Source organism: Mytilinidion resinicola (genome assembly GCF_010093595.1).
Source record: "Mytilinidion resinicola strain CBS 304.34 unplaced genomic scaffold BDZ99scaffold_24, whole genome shotgun sequence".
NCBI lineage: Eukaryota > Fungi > Ascomycota > Dothideomycetes > Mytilinidiales > Mytilinidiaceae > Mytilinidion > Mytilinidion resinicola.
This window is the reverse complement of record NW_022985460.1, coordinates 330,444-343,870: the sequence shown is the minus strand read 5'-3', so window position 1 is coordinate 343,870 and position 13,427 is coordinate 330,444. Positions and strand designations below refer to the sequence as shown.

The following is a 13,427-nucleotide window of genomic DNA, read 5'->3' as shown; positions in this document are numbered from 1 at the left end:
CCTTACACTGTATCTGGAGTTTCAAAAGCCTATTGGGGTGCCCCAAGCAACTGCATGGGCTGCTCAAAACTTATGTCCTGATCCTAGGATTTAGAGGTCCATATAAATGCTCTCTGCCTTGTGAAAGTAGAGCGATTTCATGCAACATGGAAGCGCGCCATTCGTCTATCGTAGGAAGATCTGCATTGGGCGGACGATATCATGGTGAAGTAATGAAGTGGGTGCACCCGATAGCTGTAGACATGAGGGAACAAAGCTGATGGGAGTCAGTAGTAACAGAGCCTGCTAGAATAGCAAGATGTATTGTCTCACCCTAGAGTGTTGTTTGGCTGAGGCTGAGCTCCGAATCAATTTCGCACTGAGATGTTGCAGACAAACCTATCCTATCTAACCGCTTGATATCTTGAAGTCAAACACATTCGATAAGCTTGCACATACATATATACTCTTGAAGATCTCTAGCTCTCTGTCACCACAGTTGGTGTTCGTTTTACCGTGAATATATTTCTACCCCCTAATAAGCGATGGAGTGTTTGTTGTCATGGTGATGGACCACTCCTTACGCTATAAGCCACGAAAAGGCCCTTGCGAGTGAATCTGTAGAAATCACCGAGCGGTGAACTTAGATCCTAAGCTCCCAGCGTGGTGGTCAGAGACTGAATTCAACATTCACTGTTAATTCAATCCAGCAAATCAGTAAAACCAAATGTAAGAAAGTTGAATTCCTGGAGGAAACAGGTATAAATAGGGGATAGACAATTCAACCTCCTGCATCTCTTTACAAACTCGCAAACATCACCACTTAGTTCCTGTAATTGCAGCCATGGATCCTCCTCTTCTTGGGACGGCCCGTCAACTGTATAATACGCTCTCCAGCACGTGGATCTCGAAGACATTGACCTTCAAAACATCGACGTTTCCAGTGCACCGGACGAGGAAAAGTGATTAGTGGTTGGGCCAGAGGACGTTGATATGGACTTCTCGGTATCGGGGATCTCAGAAAAGCTTAGGAAGCTCCACGGGCGTCTATCAAATGAGGATGGCGCAGCAGAAGAGACTGAGAATAACGGCACGAGCTCAGATACCGACTCGGACGAAGAGCTGGAAGTGCCTTAAACCAACTCTGATGGACGGTGGAGTGACCTAGAGATTCGAGACCTCGCCGTGCTCTACCTCTTCGGCCCTCTAGAGTTTCGGAAGAACCTTGAGATCATTTCCGACATCCTGGCCGCAACGCGAGAAACCACTCGGACGAAGGAGCACATCCGAGAGTTCATACGCGACTTCTGGCAGCCGAAGAGAAAGAACGGTCATTACATCGTCAAGCGGTATGTTGCTCCTACGTGGAATTTATTAGCCAGCTGAATGCTAGAGCATTTCTAACGTGTTCTAGTACGACCAAGGCGGCTGCTAATTGTCACGATATGTTATCAGACGATCTACAAGTCGAGAACGTATTTCGCAAGGTGAAGAAAATCTGGAAATTAGCCAAGGAGCAGAACCCAAAGAGCGCTCTTGGCCATCCAGGCAGCCTGGCATTTTGCTGTGGGTATGGAATCGAAATGATTTGATGGTTTTCCGGAGTCAAAAGCGCTCTAAAAATATCGTCGTCGCAGAGGAAAAGTATACTGTTCAGTAGGGCCTATCCGAGCTTGGGGTTGGTGGGAGGGTTGAAGGCGATGTAGCTAAGGAAGGGCATCGGCTCTCTTCTACCTAAATGTATTAGTTGAAAATCTAGGTCTACACCCACGACTTGGAGGTCGTTCGACGATCAACTCGTAGACTTGTTTACCAGGGAGTGAATTCTTGCCATCGACGAAACTTTGGTATAAAGTCCCGATATGCAATCCAGCATCGTGTTTTCTCTGCAAACTTGCCAACCCGCAAACCACACCACCACCATCCTATAACTACAATGGAACCCCATCTTTCCTCGGCGCAGCTGGAGAGTTTGTACGACGCCCTTGAAGATATTAACATCTCCAACAACCTGAAGGTCTAGCCATATAAGTAGCAACCCACGCAACGCTTGGAAAATATCCCGGAAGAGTACGAAACGGACTCTGAGAAAATGTTCGAAGGATTGAGGAGGAAAGTTCAGCGTGCCTTTGCGAAAGAGGATGACGGCCAGCAGGAGGCTGTACCAGAGAACCAAACACGTAGGATACTCGAGAAGCCATTCCAGATCTCGATAGGGCTGACTAGGATCACAGATACTTCGCAAGGCCGCCAGCGCAATGACATGGCCAAGACACGTGATGGCCGCTTGCGAAACATCTTATTCCCAGAAGAGCGTCGTTCTCACGAGGGGGAGCCCTGGACTGAGGCAGGAACTCGAGAATTGGCAATTTTATACTTCTTCGGCCATTACGAGTTCCGGACCAATGCAGGCATGCTCTCGGAGACCGCTACGGCGCTTCGCGGAACGCCTAGGACGGAAGAGGATATCAGGACCATGAGCATTGATTTCCACAAGCCGGAATGGCGAGACGGGCATATCTATGTCTCGAGGTATGTTTATTTCTGGTTCTTGAACTTGACATCTTGGGCTATGAGGCTTATTTCTGACTCATTTTAGAGCTACGGAAGCAGTGGCATCTGCACAAGAAATGGCCGGTACAAACTGGCAAGTGAAGAGCGTGTTCAAGCGCGCAGAAGAGGCTTGGATGGCAGCACAGGAGTACAGCCCGGAGAGCCCGCTAGGAAAGCTGAAGGTGTGGCATGGACCAAATGCCGCGCCACTGAAGGTTCCCGGCACGAGAATTGAGAAGCTCAAGAAGCTATCGGAGGTGTTTGTTGTGCTCGAAGAGCCGAAGAAAGAGGAGAACGACCCGATTGAAAATACTTCCTTCAAAGTACATCGGGAAATCGAAGTCAACGACCCCGGATCGGATGACTTCGAGAATATCGGTCTTGATTGAAACGCATCAGGACTTGAATGGTGTTTCGAGACATGCTTGGTAGTCAAGGGCATCTGAGAACAGAGCATTTTCGTGGCGGTTTGGTCTTTTGTATTAGTCTGATGTGAGAATATATCAACCTATGTGGTGTTAGTGAAGAAAAGATGTTGAGAACAATCAGGACGCGCGGATGAAATGACGTTCAGAGTGAGGCCCGTGCGCTAAGTGGCCTCGTGAAATACCACTTTCTTTAGTGAACATCCCCATGCTCTACTTGCTTCCTACAATACGATAGAACTATCAACTCTCGTGCCATGTCACATAGCAGTACGTTCAAGAACCTACATGTCGGCATTGGTACTCTACTAACGTTACTCAGAGCGCAACACGTCTCTTGCCTTCTTCACCTCCCATGAACGCGCCGAACTCAAATCAACCTGGGGCTCACAGTCGACACGCCTTTCCAGAGACTCTTTCTTGACCTTCGGATCCTGTCAACTATGCCTCCTTCCTGCCGTCGACCCAGTAACATGCCCGTCCGGTGACCTTTTTTGTCGCGAGTGCGCCATGAACAATTTGCTGGCACAGCGGAAGGAAATCAAACGGCTGGAGAAAGATTTGGAAAAGCAGAGGAAAGAAGATGAGGAGGAGAAGGCGCAGGATGATGATGAGGCTAGGGAGAGAGCTGTGAAGGATTTTGAGGCCGTGCAGATGGGACTCGAAGTCAAGATTGGAGCTGGCGGAAAGGTCATTGGGCGCGAAGGTGGAAAGGTCGTTGTAGAGAAAGTCGAGGACCTCAAGGACGATGAAACCCCGGAGCAAGGGAGAGGCAAGAAGCGGAAGTTCGAGATCGACGAGGAGGAGCTATTGCGCATTGCGAAAGAGGAGAGAGGCCGAGCAAAGTTGGCTCTAGATGAGGAAAGGGTACGCCACTTCCCTGATCAACACAACTGCCAAGAGGCCTTGGAAGTTTTAGGGGCGTAAAATGCTTACATCTAAGACAGAGAGCGGCTCATCCACATTTGCCCTCCTTCTGGGTCCCTTCGGAGACCCCATCATCTAACCACACTACTTCCGCCTTACGAAAGCACAATCCGACGTGTCCAGCTTCGAGCACCTCCTCTCCCCATGACATATCTCTCAAAACACTCACCGCAGTACATTTCACCAAGGAGATGTCGTCCGACGGTGGGTCTGTCCCCAGCTGTCCCAGCTGTCGGAAAGCACTCACAAACTCCACAAAAGCGTGTCTAGCGATACCATGTGGCCACGTACTGTGCAAACCATGCGTAGCAAAATTCATGACGCCACATCACCGGCATCATCGCGATGCTCACGACGAGGATCCTGAACCGGAAACAATACACTGCTATGTCTGCGACGCAGACTTGACTACACCACAGCAGAAGAAGGCAAAGCATGGCAAGGAACATAAGAAGGACAAGGAGCGAGGTCTCAAACCAGGTCTGGTAGAAATCAGGAGTGAGGGAACGGGGTTCGCAGGCGGAGGCAAGAACGTGGTGAAGAGACAAGGGGTGGCATTTCAAGTTTAACGGCCAAGGTCAAACGGTATTGAATAGAAGAGCGTGTTGCATTTTGTTCAGGAGTTGGCTACTGAAAGGTGGTAGATACCCACAGTTAGCATAAGGTGTTTTAAAGCGCCTACTAATGCCTCGTACTCATCTCAAGGTTTGCGTCACGTCCATAACTCATGGTGCTCCTAAAGAGGCTTTAGGCTTCGGGTTTCACTCGGCTTTGTAGTACTTCTTCAAAACCCTTTTAGTGCCGCTAAGCGGTTGGATCGATATGGGCCTTAAAAGGAGGATTCATTTGAGGTCTACCACAGTGAGGCGCAATATCTCTCCGAATCCATTACCACGCCGCCTAGATGTCTTCTGCTATCACCACGCGATTATCTTCTCTTTTTGTTCCTTACAACTGTTCGATCCCTTAAACTTTCCATTAACCCATCAAAGGCGGATATTAGAATCCATTGCTCTAGTCGTCTGACATACAAAACTACTTCCTACCACTAAGGCTGCCATCCAAAGCTCGGAAATATATTTTTATAGAGCTGTTGATCACAATGGCAGACGTTCATATTCTCCCGAGCTCTTGAATCTCAACTGACCGGTATATCTCCAAGGCTTATCCGTCACCCTGATGGAGGGCGGTCATGAGCTGGAACCTGGCCCGGCAATTGACGAATAGCACAGCACATGACATGGGCGCGTAGGAGACGTAAAGATTATGTGTTTTGAGGATGACGGGGGTCTCTGAAGGGCTCGCGACTCGAGACTATTCTAGTGAAGGGCCCAGCATGTCGGTAGAATGGATGTCTCTTCCTATGGTTTTGTGGCTCTCTCGGTTGGAATATGCCTCGTAGGATCCGATGTGATGTAATCCTGTGGGTCGACTTTCACAAACGTATCATGGGGCCGCTAGCTATATTCAGACAGCACATTGCACTATTTGGGAAAGGCTCGAAATTCTCCACGAGAGCGGCTGAACGTTGACCGGATTCCGTAGCACACTGCTCACCAACTTGAGTAGCATTAATTTAGCCCCTGTGAAAATTATGCCTACGGGTTGTTCACCGTGAATTGATATATTGATATACTAGGCGCGCAAGGTACCATCTAGCTTCAGCCAATTGCGCGGCTGATACGGGCTGAGCTCGAGCACTCCAGCAATCAAGGAGGCCGCCCTAGCAAGGCAGCAACACCAGCTGAGGTTTGCCTTCTTCTAGTGACCCACTTCGTCCACTATATCTTGACCGACTCACGCCGCAATATTTGTGGCGCGCAACTCGAGTAAGACGACTGCAGATTCCTCCGCCCTTACGAAGAAACTTGCACCCACTATCCCACCATGGCTGTCGAAACGAGCACCCCAGCTAGTTCTACCGAGAACGGCGTCGCCTCGGAAGAAGTCACCAAGCTAGAAAACGGTACCGCCAAAGAGAAGAAGGTGGATGAAACACCAAAGGCCCCCAAAGGCTCGAAATGCGAGATCAAGAGTCTGGCCCAGAAGGGCGATGGTGAGGTCCAGGAAAAAGACGAGTACCTTTCCTCTCTTAAGAGTGTGTTCAATGAATACGCATTGGTTGCAAAACAAGTCTTCAATGAGAAAGATAAGCTCGAGAAGACGATTGTCGATGTCTACTCGCCTCATCTTCTGGCTTGCTTGAAGGAGGTGGTCGAGTACTACCCGGCCGAGCCGTTGCACTTCGACCAAAGCGTCTCGTTTGATTCGCCGTTCATGCTACTCAACCATCATGTGGAAGAGATAACTCAATGGGGAGAGGAGGCTAGTGACGAGGAGGCCAACAAGCACGTCAATCTCTTGTTAGACTTTCTAGAGAACGAGGCCGGAGACAAGGGTCTGGAGGCTAAGAGGCTTGACAGTAAGCCCTAGAACCTCAATTGAATTAACATCGCTAATCATTTATCTATACAGAGGGCAGGCTGATTACCTTTGACCTCCTTTGGGTCATCTTCAAACCTGGAGACCTCGTTTACACCAAAGAGTACAATCACGAGCGCCTCTATCGTCTGACGAAAACCGGCTACCAGGACTCGGAGTGCTCGTCTGGGAAGTTCTTCGAGCTGACCTGCGAATACACTAGCTGTGATGGAAGCCGGGTTGGCACCTCGAACGTGAGCTAGGGCGTTCCACTCTCGTTGCATATCCACTGACGAGTTACCAGGTGAATCTCAAGATCTGGGAGAAGCAGGAGTTCGTCGGTATCAGCCCTTCGAGCATCACCGCACTATCCACATTCCCCTTCCACTACCTCGGCGACGAACAAGAAAGCATCAAACAGAGTCTCATTGAGCGTGGCGAACGCTATCTTAAGATCCGTGGGGTCCAAAGCTTCAACTACGAAGGGTAAGAATAATAAGCCCACTATTAGGCTGGCTGCTAACGTTTTGGAGGCTATTTATGTTTTTGAAGACACCTCCCTACGACCACTACGATGAGAGAGCCAATTACGATGGGATATGGCTTCCTCGATCGGCGGCAGGTCGAGTTGTCGTCGACTGCAAAACATTCGTCGAGGAGTTGCGATCCCAAAAGGAAGAATGGGCATGCTGCGACGACCACAAAGACCCCAACCAGCGCGAGCCTACGGGCCCACAGAATCCCGAAGCGGATCCCTTGCTCTGTCCGCCATATGTCTATGGCTTCAATCTGGATATGAAGGAATGGTTTGTGGCACAAATCAACCTACGGAAATTAACTGGCTAATGGGGGACGCAGGTGCAAATTCTTTGTCGACTTCCTTGAAGATATCGAATGGGCGCAAAACGCGATGGATAGACTTATTCTGCCTGATGCGCAGCGAAGGTTGATTCGATCACTGGTCACTTCTCACCGATTCCCCGACCAAGCGCGAGATGAGGCCCATTTGAAGGGCAAAGGGCTGATCTTGTTGCTGCACGGCTCGCCAGGAAGCGGAAAGACACTCACAGCTGGTAAGAATCTTTCTACAGTGCCAGGTCATTAGTTCAGGCACACGCATTTATCACAGTTCCGGCTCCACTCTTGCTCGATCGACACCAATGTAAGGAGTACCCCAGCTAGCAGGCATTGGCTTCGTCATAAGGTAGTCTAAACTCCACTGCGCTGCCTTGACATCGTATGTGGAGTGCTAAAAGCCTATCGGGGTATCCCAAGCAGTTGCGAGGAGTGCCCAAACTTTTGTCTTGGTACTGAATCAGTCAGTATTAAACATCACACGCTAATCTCGAACCACAGAACTCGTAGCAGAGCACACCAAACGACCCCTCCTCAAGATATCCACCGGTGAGCTTGGCAGCTGGGGCGACGGCATCTCAAGAGAACTCAAGCGCCATCTCGCTTACGCCTCGATCTGGCACGCCATCGTGCTCATCGACGAAGCCGACGTCTTCCTCGAGGAGCGCCAAAGCGGGCCCGGCGACCAATTCGCGCAGAACAACCTTGTCGCCGTGTTCCTACGACAGCTCGAGTACTTCCAGGGCATCCTGTTCCTGACGAGCAACCGAGTGCAAGTCTTTGACCGCGCTATTCGCTCCCGTATCCATCTGGCGCTGCAATACGATGCCCCGGATGTCGAACGCCGCAAGCAGCTGTGGGCGCAACAGCTTGCTGGGCTGCCAAAGGAGGAGGCGGAGATCGATATCGGTTCCTGCGTTGAGAAGTTTGCGAAGCCTGAGATGAATGGCCGCGAGATCTCGAATGCGGTCAATACGGCACGCACGCTGGCGGTGTCGGAGGAGAAGAAGTTAAGAGCCGATCATCTGGACACTGTTCTTCAAGTTTGGCAGGATTTCCAGCTCTCCTTGGAGACGATTGAGAAGAGCGGGAAGAAGTTTCAGTATTGAAAGGCTTTGACTTGGGTGAGAATGCCTAATTGCTCGGCTGCTGAATTAGCAGGACTCTTTGATAGAGTGAATAAATATGCCGTCTACTAGACAACACGTGATGGAAATATGACTTGACTCAATTTGAAGTGTCTTAAGGCTTATTGTGAGGATTCATAATCCTTATTTGCTGGTCTGAGTCAGCACATTGACTGATCACGTGACGGTGAAAGATCAAGTCAACTCCTTACGATTTCTATAACTAGTCCAATTGATGCGCCCAGAAGATCTAATTCCTGCGATATACCCCAAATGCCCAACTTGCGCGTAAAATCGCTAAACCCCAAGCCATGCCTAGAGAATCCCAGACGACGTTTAATTTGCTCCCCATAACTTCTTTCCAACCAATTGCTACCTCGATCATGGCTATGTTGGCGCTTTCCGCGAGCATGAGCATTTCGACATCGAAGATCCAGCCCTCGCAGTGCATGTACGGAATGATGAAGGGCAACGATGCGCGCGAAAAGAGCTTGAAACCACATTGAGTATCTTTGATTGAAGAAGTAGCCGGAGGTGTCATAAGGCGCAGTAGGAAATGGAATGAATGCATCAAAAAGTTGCGGAGTTTGGAGCGCTGGGAAAGTTAGGGCTTCGTCAGGTCGTAGATGGGTAGTCTTAGGGAACATACCTTTACAACAGCTTCACTTCCAACCAGGTGAGCTCTCGAGCCAATTGCGACGCCTCTGCCTGTTTTGTCTTCAACGCTTTGGCATCCCTCGACCAGTTTAGCAAGGTCCCCAAATCGACTTGCGCCGTCGGCGTCAGCGAAGACGGCATATTGGCCGCGCACGTGTCGCATTCCGTGTGTGACAGCTCCTCCTTTACCTCTATTCTCTTCTAACGTGATCACTCGAATCGAGCCATGAGGAATATGGGTCGAATGTATAGGGTGAGGTGTGCGTGGTCCAGGAACAGGAACAGGGTACTGAGAAAGCTGGTGTTCTCGCGCAAAGTCCAGAGCTTGGTCTACAGTGCTGTCTGTCGAGCCATCTGACACCACCAGAATTTCCCATCCCCTCCTCGTTGCTTGGAGGGTGTTATTCCGACCCTTGCCCTGAGGCTTCTCCGGGGTGCTATGAGCATCGCCGTACTCTCGCTGGAGGAAATCCACAGCTTCCTCCAACATGCCCCCTAGCCTCTTTTCCTCGTTGTATGCCGGTACGACCACACTCATAAATACCTCCGCCTCTTCCATCTGCTCTTTGGGGTCCAGCGGCACGCCTTTCCGCCGGGCAAGCTGTTTCCTCGCATTCCAGGAATCGATCCAACAAGGCAGCTGCTTGACTTCACTGCGCTTTCCATCGGGTAATATGGTCTTGTATCCCTTCTCTGATCCTCGCGGTGATCGTGGTACAGGCGCTACAATAAAGAGAGCAAGGTAGAGCTGTATATGGTCACGCGTTAATTCTAGTAAGCACGAGAGAGGTAGGATGAATGTACCAGAATAGCACCACCGAGGCCGGTGAACGCAAGGAACAACAGAAGGAGCGACAGCGGCACTTGTTGTAGGATCTTAGCGCCCGTGTCAAGAAGCTTGGTTATGGCTTCCATTCCGCCCAATGATTGACCCGCAATCCAGGCTCAAGTACGCAATTGAATTCCCATTAATGTGCCCTACGTCGGGACACACGGAAAGGAGAGTAGTTCGGAAGACGTCCTGGGCATTGGCTGGGAGATGAAGGAAGAAAAGAGAGAACAGTACTGTTCAAACAGCAAGTTTGATATATTCACTAGAATCGTGATACGTGTCGGGAAGTTGGGTTAAGGCGCGTCTCACTGACCGCCCTGGCAGAGTCTAACCGTGAAAGGGATGCCGCCAGAATCGGCCGCCTACGGCCCCACGACCTTTCCATCGTGGACTGCGGACTCTCTCCCAACCTCACCCTATGTCACTGACCTAGCCGTAGCCGATGAGCATAAGTTCCGTTAATTATCTCTCTGTACCAAGTCTTCAATTGCACCTTCTTTATCTAAGCAGAAAGAAATACCTTCAACGCTGCTACTCCACGGGCGCTTTCAGCTCACATGCGGCTCTCAGCTTGCTCGGGTCTCCAATGGGTTGTTCTTCCCAGCATCTTCAGATCGTACCTCAGCTGTCATTTCTGTTTTCTAGCGTCCGTCTTACAGCGATCCGAATTCTCCTTTTCGCGTGTCGCATACTTCCAACCAGTCGACGGCTTTTCAGGTCTTCATGTTTGCGCCACTCGCATGTGTTTGCCCCAACACTCAACTCTCTCGTGACTTCTACGCATTGTTTCGTAGTCATCATCTGTCCCCGTTATCCCCATGCCTCAGACAGTTTCTGGGCATACTTGAACGGTATTGATGCTCCTACATTGGCAGTGGCGATCGGAGAGCGGAAGGGTCACCGCGACATTGTGGGCTGTGCATCTAGCCCGAACTGCAAGCTCGACTGATCCTTCATACGTAGAACTCGTTTCGATATTCAACGGAGATTCTCCTCGAAATTTCTTCTCTCTTCTATCGCCTTCGTCGCCTCCGACTACTCCAAGGGGCACGAATATCCCAGGGGCGTGGCCCGTGCGCCCGCATCGCGAATTCAAATGCAGCTCGCCACGGTGGCAACACTTGATATCCCGTAGATGTCAATTCCACAAGTTACCTAATGCATGAATTTTTGATTCAGCTGTAGATGTTCCGAAGACGAAAACCGTCCGTGCTCCTGTCTATCTGGTTTTAGACCGCCCATGACGAGCTATGTCGCATGATAGGCTGTGGCCACCGGTTTTTTTCACAGCGTCCCTTCACTTCAAAGAGAGTCTATTGTTGCCACAGCGATGATTTGAGAGACACGTCTCGATGCTCCTGGTAGGCCACACCAGCCGTCACCCTGTGTCGCCTCGTTCTCACCGCCCGTTTCTCATTGTCCATTTCGAGCTCCCTCGGTCCCGTTGTGCCGTCTCCTCGACACAAGATCGGTGTGGGTAGGCAACAGCCTTCTACTGGCCACATTCAGGGGATATGCTGTCGGGCTCTCCGATGGCATGGCGAAGCGCGGGTTGATCACCACCAATGACGGAAAGCACCTACCGAGGGAGCCCGGCCCCAGAGCGGCACATCTCCAGTCTTTGAGCAGGCAACATAGCACGGGCGACACTGCATCTCTTTTCTATCGAATCAGAATCAATACCTGACTCAACCCGACTTCTCCACAGCTCCACCCTGACCGCCATCTCGAAATCGCGCCCTCGTGGCTTTTCAACTCTAGTGTTTGCCTTCTCTGTGAGAGGAACCTAGCAAACGTACACCACTCGTCGCTTGGCGGGTATGCGGGTGGCTACATGGGATAGACGATGCTGTGCAGTTTTCGCAACGGGACAGGGGCTGGCGGGAAAGCTATCTAAGGCGACCTGTCACAGCATCCCGAACTTTTCATGGCCCCGAGTGTCTCATCCATCCGACGCGAGACTCTCACCGCTGTTCTTCTGGAGGAGCTGTACTGTTGCCTAGCGGTCCACTCGTCCACGGCACAGCAACATCGTCACCAATCCTTTACCTGCAACACGCCTTTTTGAGAACCTCTCAGATAGCGTTTCAAGGAGACGAGGAAGCCCTTGCGATAATGACGCTCTAGTCACCCATAATGACTACAGCCGTCTTTGATATTGATTTGCCAGAAGGGTGGTATCGGTAGAACCGATTTCTGCCCGAGTATACGGCGTAGCTGACGGGACGCGGCGCGGCGTAGGAGTTGATTCACGTGCAAGTCTATCAACTATCCAATCTGGAGAACCTCTACTAGCCATATCACTAAACCTCTAATCCGTTTGACAGTGGTAAACTACCCCGCACAGAGTAATGACACTCCCTGCACTCGACGGTCAGGGGGAACTTGTTAGTCACGTGATGATGCCTAAAATACACCTTAAGCTTATTAACACCCGTCAACTGTCATGGTCTCGTTGCCGTTCTTTTTCTTCTGTTTGAAACTGCTGAACGTAATCCATTCGCATGGGCACTGCGCAATCCGGATGGCCCGGAACGGTCTTCGCAGCATGAGTGTCTCATCATAACTCTAAGGCCGATACACCCGTTAATTCCATTCGTCTCCTGACAAATGAGTGTAAGATCTATGTACCGTGAGCTAGAAAATACGTCTTGCCTCTTCGATATGAACAATACATTCGTCGAGCTGTAGGACTATCTCTGCTTTACTATTCCCATGACACATCAGTATAACAGTCTAGGAGAGTAACATAATATCTATATATCAATGCACTAGCTACAATTGATGCTATATTGCATGTCTGTTATCATGCTAGAGAATCTCAACGAATTAGTGCGCGTACCACAAAGTTTCATTGGTCAGACGACCGACCCCTCGCCAAAATCCGAACCTACTCAACACTTCATTATACCTGTCAACATCCCCCACCCGACGACTGCCAGATAAACTTCGTTTCGTAGCCACCAGGAAGTTCGGGCCTTTTGCCGCGTTTTCATGTTGCAGGTTAACAACCGTTACGTGTCCCTACATCTGCGCGACCAGCACAGCCACCTTCAGCCTCAGCCTTGTAGTCCAACCACATCACCACACACGGCCACACCGAGCTCAATGCATGAAAATCCTCTCTGTTTCAACGTAATCGCCTCACTCCAGTATGCCTGCCCAGCTGATACTAGGGACTATACAAATCCTGCTAAACGAGTCGGCCGGTCCTACCTAGCACAATTATGCTAACTTGACAAGATCCTGGACTCCGAGAGACTGAGCTGACATTTGAAAAGAAGGCAAAGGCTGACGACAACATTATTATTCAGGTTAGGCTCGGACCGAAGGGTTTGGCCAATGGTCAGATGTTCTATTTTTGGTTTCGAAAGGGATAAGAGGATCTGAAGGATGACTTTAAGGGGCAGTGCTGAAACAAAGGCAACAGTGAGGCGTTATTGTGAGGCTTGAGGACTATACCGAATAGTGTTCTTCTGAAATAGTCTCATTGGTGTATTGACGCGAGGAGTATACGCTCATTGGGGTGGCGTGGTTTAGTAATGTAAGTCCTCAGAAACGGCCGGACTGCTGAGGTTTGTGACACTGAAAGCTCCAGTAGTCAGATGTTGGTCATCCTCTAAGCATATCCTTTGCTTCTATGTTCATCCT

The 13,427-nt window shown here is 50.2% G+C and overlaps 5 protein-coding genes across 5 annotated transcripts; 4 read left to right on the top strand and 1 right to left on the bottom strand.

The window, feature by feature from the left end:
* Positions 1-2,071: 2,071 nt before the first annotated feature.
* On the top strand, positions 2,072-2,921 carry BDZ99DRAFT_526043 (uncharacterized protein; the record flags this gene model as incomplete). Its single annotated transcript, XM_033726090.1, has 2 exons — positions 2,072-2,511; positions 2,579-2,921. The coding sequence occupies 2 exons, from the start codon at positions 2,072-2,074 to the stop codon at positions 2,919-2,921; spliced, it is 783 nt and encodes a 260-aa protein (XP_033570965.1).
* Positions 2,922-3,214: 293 nt separating this feature from the next.
* Positions 3,215-4,453, top strand: BDZ99DRAFT_526042 (uncharacterized protein; the record flags this gene model as incomplete). Its single annotated transcript, XM_033726089.1, has 3 exons — positions 3,215-3,227; positions 3,280-3,824; positions 3,905-4,453. The coding sequence occupies 3 exons, from the start codon at positions 3,215-3,217 to the stop codon at positions 4,451-4,453; spliced, it is 1,107 nt and encodes a 368-aa protein (XP_033570964.1).
* A 1,079-nt stretch (positions 4,454-5,532) lies between these two features.
* Positions 5,533-8,399, top strand: BDZ99DRAFT_467726 (P-loop containing nucleoside triphosphate hydrolase protein). Its single transcript, XM_033721082.1, has 6 exons — positions 5,533-6,306; positions 6,360-6,559; positions 6,610-6,791; positions 6,839-7,111; positions 7,164-7,378; positions 7,662-8,399. Exons 1-6 carry the CDS (start codon positions 5,772-5,774, stop codon positions 8,267-8,269), a joined length of 2,013 nt encoding a protein of 670 aa, XP_033570963.1. The 5' UTR covers positions 5,533-5,771; the 3' UTR covers positions 8,270-8,399.
* A 4-nt stretch (positions 8,400-8,403) lies between these two features.
* BDZ99DRAFT_157568 (uncharacterized protein) lies at positions 8,404-10,040 on the bottom strand. Its single transcript, XM_033712846.1, has 3 exons — positions 9,749-10,040; positions 8,937-9,692; positions 8,404-8,882 (listed from the first exon to the last, which is right to left on the bottom strand). Exons 1-3 carry the CDS (start codon positions 9,857-9,859, stop codon positions 8,538-8,540), a joined length of 1,212 nt encoding a protein of 403 aa, XP_033570962.1. The 5' UTR covers positions 9,860-10,040; the 3' UTR covers positions 8,404-8,537.
* Positions 10,041-10,221: 181 nt separating this feature from the next.
* On the top strand, positions 10,222-10,922 carry BDZ99DRAFT_467725 (uncharacterized protein). Its single transcript, XM_033721081.1, has one exon. It carries the CDS (start codon positions 10,363-10,365, stop codon positions 10,723-10,725), a length of 363 nt encoding a protein of 120 aa, XP_033570961.1. The 5' UTR covers positions 10,222-10,362; the 3' UTR covers positions 10,726-10,922.
* The last annotated feature ends 2,505 nt before the right edge of the window (positions 10,923-13,427 follow it).